The sequence below is a fragment of the Kogia breviceps genome, chromosome 16 (assembly GCF_026419965.1).
Source record: "Kogia breviceps isolate mKogBre1 chromosome 16, mKogBre1 haplotype 1, whole genome shotgun sequence".
Taxonomy (NCBI): domain Eukaryota; kingdom Metazoa; phylum Chordata; class Mammalia; order Artiodactyla; family Physeteridae; genus Kogia; species Kogia breviceps.
Window position 1 is genome coordinate 66,883,930 of NC_081325.1, and position 8,512 is coordinate 66,892,441.

The 8,512-nt window shown below is 38.6% G+C and overlaps 1 protein-coding gene across 1 annotated transcript in view; it reads left to right on the forward strand.

Annotated features, from left to right (window-relative positions):
• Positions 1-5,280, forward strand: part of RAP2A (RAP2A, member of RAS oncogene family) — a 43,267-nt gene extending 37,987 nt beyond the window's left edge. Inside the window, exon 2 of the mRNA XM_059042034.2 lies at positions 1,200-5,280. Coding sequence (XP_058898017.2) covers positions 1,200-1,437 — 238 coding nt within the window. The 3' untranslated portion in view covers positions 1,438-5,280. The remainder of the gene's footprint in view (positions 1-1,199) is intronic.
• Positions 5,281-8,512: the final 3,232 nt, after the last annotated feature.

An 8,512-nucleotide genomic window follows, 5' to 3' on the forward strand; every position in this document is an offset into this window, starting at 1 on the left:
ACACAAATAGTAAATAAATACGCACAGTAGCACCGGGTGTTTTTACACCATGACTATAACCATTGTAGAGAGAATCATCGTTAGTACCAAAGTGACTTAGGACCTCGTTGTTCTTTTCATATTATCTGTTGTCTGTTAGTTTAGCTTTTTCCAAACGTCTTTACTTATAGACACCTTACCTGAGTCCAACTGACTCCTATAACAAAAATACAATAGACTGCATGGCTTAAACAACAGAAATTTACTCCTCCCAGTTCTAGAGGCTGCAGAGTCCAAGATCAAGGCTCTGGAAGATTCAGTGTCTGGTGTGGGCCCACTTCCCTAGTTCATACACTGTCCTCTTTTCATCATGTCTTTACTTGGCTGTAGGGGCAAAGGAGCTCTCTGGGGTCTCTTTCATAAGGGCACAAATTCCATTCATGATCTAATCACTTCCCAAAGGCCCCACCTAAATACCATCACCATCGCTTTGGCGATTAGGTTTCAACATGTGAATTTTGGTGGGACACACATTTAGGCTGCAGCACGCTGGTTCTAGTTAGGAAGGAAAAGAAGTGGTAACATCAGGTAAAGCTAATGATTGGAATGTTGAAGTCCTTGTCAGGCTGAAAAGAACCGTGGTTGTCTTTCAACAGACTAATCTATAACAGTTTGTGTAAAGGGATAGAGTGTAGTTGTGTTTGGTGGGTTTCATCCTAATGAGTTCTACTAGCTTTTTTCTTATTTGGGAACTAGTAGAACATGATCAGTTTTGTATACTTCTAGAACATAGTAAAATGCTGAAATTATATAAAACTATAAATTATTCGTTTAGTCACAAGAGCTATTACCTCATCATCTGAATTTTTGTAAGCATCTCTTTAAAATGAAAAAAGTTTAAACTAATCCATCTAAAGGGGTTTATCCTGAGATTCTGAGAATAATTTTCCAAGTATATCTGGAAAGGTAAATTGATTTTAAAAGATGTATAATTGATTAACTTAAAACAGCATTTTGGAAAAACCCATTTATGGCCTACTGTGAGAGCTGCTTCTAAATGCCTTCTGGCAAATGTCAAACCAACTGGAGCAAATAATTGTTCATGTAACTAAAAAGGATATTTGTAGTAGAATGTAGTGAAAAAAGAGAAAATACACTTTACCTGCTTGGCGTTGTGCCGACTTCTCCAACATCTGTGTGTTTTGTTTATCCTCTCGTAGGTATGAGAAAGTGCCAGTCATCTTGGTCGGGAACAAAGTAGACCTGGAAAGTGAGAGAGAAGTGTCCTCCAATGAAGGCAGAGCCCTTGCGGAAGAGTGGGGCTGCCCCTTCATGGAGACGTCGGCCAAGAGTAAAACAATGGTGGACGAACTCTTTGCAGAAATTGTGAGGCAAATGAACTATGCCGCGCAGCCTGACAAGGATGACCCGTGCTGCTCTGCATGTAACATCCAGTAGCGTTCACACGTGGCTGTCCTGGTCACGAGCTGCGCTGAATCGTAGGCGCTGCCGACCTCGTCTGCTCAGCGGTGGAGCTTGCAGGATGTGTGGTGTGACTCTCCAGTGAAACAGCAGGCCTTGTTCAGAGTGCAGCAGTGATGGTCAGCTGCTGTCACTGAGTAACGTGTGGGTTCGGTAACTCCAGTCTTCACCGTCGTCCTCAGTCTCCTCTAGGCACCTGCAGCTTCAGGCGTCGCCAAGTCGATCTACAGGGTGTTCTCCTTTGAAGGCTGTCATGGCATCGTCACTGAGTTGACAGAAGCAACTGTGGTGTATGTTAAAAATAGTCACGGGCAAGAAACCAGAAGAATTCCTGTGGCCACTTACCATTAAAATATTTTGTCGTCTGTTAAAAAAGAAAAAAAAAAAAAATTAAGTAAAGGAGAAATATTTTCCTACAAGAGTACTGAATTTCAGGAACTGAGATAGTGCTTCTAACCAATGTATCACGTCAAGTAAGATAACAACAGCTGACCTGCCAACAGCATTACAGGGAGAGATTCTTTGCTCAGCTGACCTATTTGTTTTTTTCAAAATCGATGCTTAATTGTAGGTGTTATCCTAATTTGTGACACAGAACTAACTCACACATCAGTCCTTGATAGAGCAAAAGTCACAACAGGTTGTGTAAAAATACAGCCTAGTGTTAGAATGTTTCATCACCTGCTTTGCCCAGAAAGTGGAGACTCTTACAAGGGTTTGAGCTGAATTAAAACCCCAAACCCACCCTCTGTTAACTAAGCAGAGATGGTCCTTATTACTTTACTGAACGAGAAGGAAGCAACTGTGACGGAAAGAGATTGTGTAGCCTTACTAACGAGAAGTGTTCTAGTAGATTAACTAGTACCGTCATGTAAGGAAAACGAAGCCATGTTGCATCCACATGTTCCCGTTTGCAGAAACCTCACAGGACAGTACAGATATCTTGCATTTTTACGTTCGTTAAAGCAGCAAATTCCTTCTTGCCTTTAAGGGCTATGGTTGTGGTGTGATTCTTAGCTAACCTGCTTTCGAAATCAAGTTTTCTATAGCAGAGCTTTATCACAGGCATTTAAAAAATTGAATAACCATGTGAAATAATTTGGGCTTAAAAGTAGAACATAAATTATAGAGTGGAAGTTAAGAGACAAAAACAAACAAACAAAAAAAAAAAAAACCTTTAATTTTCCTGGAGAATTATATAAAGATTTTCTTATAACAATTTTGCCCTGATTACTGAAGTGGCAAATAAAGCTAGAGTGAATATTTTGTTTTGAAAAGGTGCTCAAGTTCTGACATTTTTGGTTTTCATAGCCGTAAAGTATTTATCATTTGCATGACTAAAGGCACATGAAAAACCTATTCATAAGTTTTACAATCAAGTGCAGAAGGGTTTTCAACTAACTTCAGAGTTACAAATGCTGAAGAGAGTATCTTGAGCGGATCCTCTGGAGATAAATTTGGCCTTCAGAACTGCAGTATCACTGAGCCTGTGATCTACATACCGCCCCACATTTTGTTGATTTCACGCTCTTGTGCAAGTAAGCTCCGGTCTTATGTGTGTAACTGAGCGAAGAGTGTATGTTTGCGTGTGCACGTGTGTTTATTGTTCCTACGAATTTGGCACAAGTCAGAGATAACTGCCTATAATGAGAACCTGTACTGCAGAATATAGTGTATCAAAACCATTTTTTTCTTTTAAATTATTTGTTTTTATACATTATTGAAATCATTGGTAGCCCCCCAAGTGTTCGGTAGCCTGACATTAAGTTAGAGGAGAGAAAAATGGTGGAGAGTCCTTTTCATAGATGAGAAAACAGAGATCTGTGGGTAAAACCAGGCCATGGTTGGCAGAAGTCTTTGAATTGTGAATATTTGCATTCTTCAAGATAGTTGTTTTTTTTTTTTTTTATGATCCCCAATTCTGAAGCACCTTGTTTATAGGACAGAAAGTTCTAACCAGTTTTATTGAAATAAATTTCATCACGTAAAAGGTGTTGTGACACAATCACGAAGAGAAATCAAAGATTCAAGAAGTGTGATTTTTATCAACTGAATTAGAAATATTTGTTAGCGCACTGTTTGAGTTTTGAAGCCTGTAACTTCTCAGAATGATTCTGTTTTTTAGAATTCCATATTTGGTAGCAACTTATGGCAACAGATTACATATTAAAAACATCTCTAAAGATTCTACAGTTTTACATTGTGGATTGCTATGCAGACAAGAAAAATAAGTTAAATGATATGAAAGGTATGGCAAGATATAAGGTGGAAAAGGTTATCTAAAAATTGGGGTTTTAGTTAGACGTGTTTGTCGGACAGTAAGGTGGTTTTTTGCTGTAAAGATGTTAATAACCAATTTGGCTGCCTGATCAGTGTTTCCACCCAGCCCTGACTATTTAGCGACAAAGCATCAAAGATATGCAGAGGGCTTCCCCGGTGGCGCAGTGGTTGAGAGTCCGCCTGCCGATGCAGGAGACACGGGTTCGTGCCCCGGTCCGGGAAGATCCCACATGCCGCGGAGCAACTAAGCCCGTGAGCCATGGCCGCTAGGCCTGCGCGTCCGGAGCCTGTGCTCCGCAACGGGAGAGGCCACAACAGTGAGAGGCCCGCATACCGCAAAAACAAAAAACAAAACAAAACAAAGATATGCAGAAATGTGGAAACGCTTGCGTGCTCTTACTGTTGGTATTTCATCTGGTTATGGATATAACTCAGCTTGAATGAATGTGTTTGTTGAGATGTCAATACAAAGCTTAAGAACAGGAAGATGAAATTTGCTGGCACATGAAATAATAGTGGCTAAAAGTTGGTGACCTCGGGTCGCTATTTATTTTATGCCCTGATTAGACTAGCAACTAGATAAGTGAAAGTTTTTCTAACATGCCTTAAAAATGTTATGGTTTGATCCAAAGACCCACTTTTTCTTTAGCTACTATGATAAGGTTTTCTTTTTTTTTTTTCTGTCATCTTGTTTTACTTTTATACAAAGGCAGCATTTTTTTTAAGTTTTTTCGTTCTATATTGCAACTTTTTTTTCTTTTTTTTTTGGTTCTTTTAAGCTGTGATAGTGATGGTAACTGGTGCCTTTCATTTTGTTCAACTCATACAAAACAAGCCAGCATCTGATCAAAAGTATTACATAAAATCTTCCTTAAACTGTTGAAAGGTGCTTTGATGATTTTCTCCTTTGGTTTGTAGAATTAGGACTGAAATTTTGACTCTGATAGCTACAGTTGCCATCACTTTTCTGTGGTAAAACTACTGATATTTGCTCTTCTGTATAAAGAAATGTTGCCTAAGGGTGTCTGCTGTTCGTTTTCAGGAGTTGCCCCCTGGGGGTGTTGTCTATATGTATGAATATGAAAGTGCTTATTTTGCTTGTTGCCATTGGTTTTTCGTTTGTTTCGTAGTTTTTTGTTCTTCTCAGTAGTCTTGTGTTAGCACTTGGGTAAGCTTTAATTGTCTCCTTAGCCAATCAAATGTTAAAGACTATAGGGGTCTTTTTTTTTTTTTTTTTTTTTTTAACGTGTCATTGTGCATCTCTTAAATCTTGATCAGGGTTTCAAGAATGACTGCAGTGGGTTTTGGAAACAGACTTATCCTTATTGATTTGGGATTTCCCAGAGATAAATATAGTTCACAGTTAATTGTTGAGCTCTAATACAACTGACCATTTAAAATTGAACAACAGTTTATTGTTTTGTAACAATGTCAGTTGTTAAACCTTGACATTTCAATTAAAACATGAATTGTAGTTATAACTCAATGCAAATTCAACAGTTGTATTTGGAGTTAAATTATTTTAACAAATAAATTTATTTAATGAAATTTCCTCTGGGTTTGGGGGTTTTTTTGGTTCTCGTTGTTTTGTACATGTTCATGAGTGAAGCGTATTTAATGTATTTTTTTTCAAAAAAAACCTAAAAGTTGCCATAGAATGGATTTAATACTCTTCTTACAGAAATAATCAAGCTGAATTAAATTCATCATGGAAAAAGGGAGGTTAGCAGATCATTTTCACACCATTTAAAAATTAAAATAATGCGAGAAAGATTTTTAAATCAGTAATTTCAAATATAAAGTTATCTTCATAAATGGTATTTTGTATTTTTTGATGATAGCTGGCTAATTTGAAATCTCAATGCTCTTGTTCACAGAATTGTTCTAGATAATTAACATTAATTAGCTGTTGCTTTGTAGCCCTGCTAGTATCACTAAAATGTATCAGTGTCCTTCTAGTCATGGCTTGGGGCTTTTTGTTGAGGTCTTGTGGATTTTAAGGTACCAGAAGCTGGAGGTTGCTGTTTAGTGGGGCTGTAGGGCCTGCTTGTTCTATATACCCACGTGTTAATGTTGACAGATGCTGTTAATTATATACAGCCTTCAGCTGCTGCTAAGGAGCCCATTCATTCCCTAAGCCAATTTAAACTGTGCCTTTTGGTCATGTCGCCTTCAAACTCTGTTGAAATTTCCTGGCAACATTCCACCAGTTTAGAAGCCTCATTGTTTTGGAATATAAGAATAATTTGAATGAATATAACAGAGGCACTGTAGACAGAATCTCAAATATTTAAAGGAAAACATGCCTATATTTTAGTAAAATAAATAAATACCTACTGGTTGGCTTCATAATCTCATTTGAAGCATTTGTAAAGTATTTAAGCCTATCAAATTCTAATTTCAATTGGGAGCAGGGAAAATAGTATTTTGAAATTCTCATAAGTTGTACCATTTATTGATTGTTAGAGGTTCATGAGTAAAACTATAAATAGCTGAAGGAATAAACTGCCACCAGCTGGGAACCCATCTGACCTCTGGGACCTGGGAAGCAGAGAAAATTGTCACAAACTCCCTAAAAAAGCTGCTAACCTCTTATTTGTTTTTTAATTCAAAACATCTATGTTTCCATGTGACTAGGAATAAAACATAGCAGCACTTCATTTGTTAAACAGATAATTTAAACTGGTTTTACATTTTTCAATATTAACTTCTTTCCCCTGCTTTTTGTTTTTGTTTTTCCCTTTGAAGTATTAGGCTTTAAAAGATCTGCTCTTCCAGGTAAGGTGGTTTGTTACTTCTTTCAATATTTTCTTAAAACAGTAGTCTTCATATCACCTTCTAAAGATTCCTCCAAGATTAATGGAGAAAAAGGTAGAAGACTGTCTGCTGGAAAGATTAAAGATGAAGACCTATTTATACACACAAGTTGGGAAAAAAGAAACTGAAGGAATGATACTTGGTTGGTTTTATGGGAATTTTTATAAGACTCTCCCATTTCAAAAACTTAAAAATATGAAAGATTTCATTTTACCATATGATTACAATTTTACATTGACAGTATTTGGGGTATGCTTTACACTTTTACCTTAAAAAAGATCAAATATTAGTGAAAAGCACAAAATATAAAGGGAAAAGCCACCCAATTTCCAAATTCCCTAAACAACCATGTTAACATTTGATGTAAACCATTCTAGACATATTTCTCTGCATATACAGATACACATACGCAGGTAGTGAGAAGGATAAATAATTCTATGTTGCTTATAAGAAAACTGGCTCTAAGTGCCAAAAATGAATCACCCATGGTCACTCAACTAATAAAAGTGGCAGAGTTGAGATGCAGACTCTTCTAACTTTAAATCACCTTTTCCCCACAATTACATCTTTTTTATAAATGGTATCCACTCATTCCCGGCTCATTCACCTGTTACTCCTTGAGGATTACTCACATCTGGCAGCCATACAGATAGGCACATACACATAATCCCTGATAAAAAAGACAGTTCAATTGTCTTGCTTCCTTCAAGCTGCTATGACAAAATACCATCGACTGAGCGGCTTATACAACAAACAACTATTTCTCACACTTCTGCAGACCTCAGCGTCCAAGACCAAGGCTCTGGCAGATTTGATGTCTGGAGCAGGCCCTCTTCCGGGTGGCAGACGGCTGACTTCTCCCTGTGTCCTCACGTGGCAGAAGGGAGAAGGCAGCCCTCTGAGGTCTCGTTCATCAGGGCACTAACCTTGTTCATGAGCAGCCCACCCGCATGACCTGATCACCTCCCAAAGGCCTCCCCACCTAATACCATCACTTGAGGATTAGGTTTCAACATAATGAACTTTGAGGGGACATAAACATTCAGCCTCTAGCACTAGTCCTCTCTGTTGCCTTTCCTGTTTACCCCAAGGCAGATAAGAATTAGCCTCCTGGCAAGAATTAAGTAATCTGTACCTTTCCTACTCTTGCGTGCTGGTGCTCAGTAAGCCAAGAGGAGCCAAAGTCCTGGGCACACAGCCCACAGAGACCACAGCTGGCGCCGTTCTTTGTTTCTACAGCCAGTGCAACAGACCTTAGCTGTTTCATCCTGGGAATTTGAGGAGTCTCTGTGGTGGGTGGGGATGGATGGCAGTACAGCAGGGCCCTGGGACTCTGCTATTAGAGCAAGTGTCTGCTTCCCCAGGAAGCGTTCAGGCTAACTACAGGGTCTGCAAGAGCCATGCCCCTGGAGGGTGGGAAGTGGGGGCACGGAGCTAATTTAGGACCATTGCAAAACTAAGGGGGGGCAGAGGTATGTATAGATCAGAAGAGTCAATGCTAGGTCTATGGCTACAGTTAAATAGTAGACATTTTTAGGTTTTAGTGACATTTATGATTAAAAACATCAGGAGTAGAAAGTTATTTTCTAAGACGCTTCAACAAAATGAGTGATTCACATATACTTAGAGCGATTGAAAGAAATCATTGTTCAGTGGGAAACTACTAACACCAAGAAATGCTGTACTATTAGTGAAAAGGCAATAGTATTTCTGTGAAGATAGTCACGAGATCTGAGTTAGGAAATAAAAAAGTGTGAAAGCAACCAGGGGCTTCATTTATTTAGTCCTTCCTCACGTCTGTGTGGTAAGAAAGTGAGAAAGTCATAGCCTAGACTCTGAGTCCAGGTTCCAGGGGGAGATCTGCCAATGAGATGTTATAGCACAATGAGCATCACTTATTTCTTTGGATACTTTTTACCCAAGAGTTCTGAGGCAGCCTTATACCATGAGATAT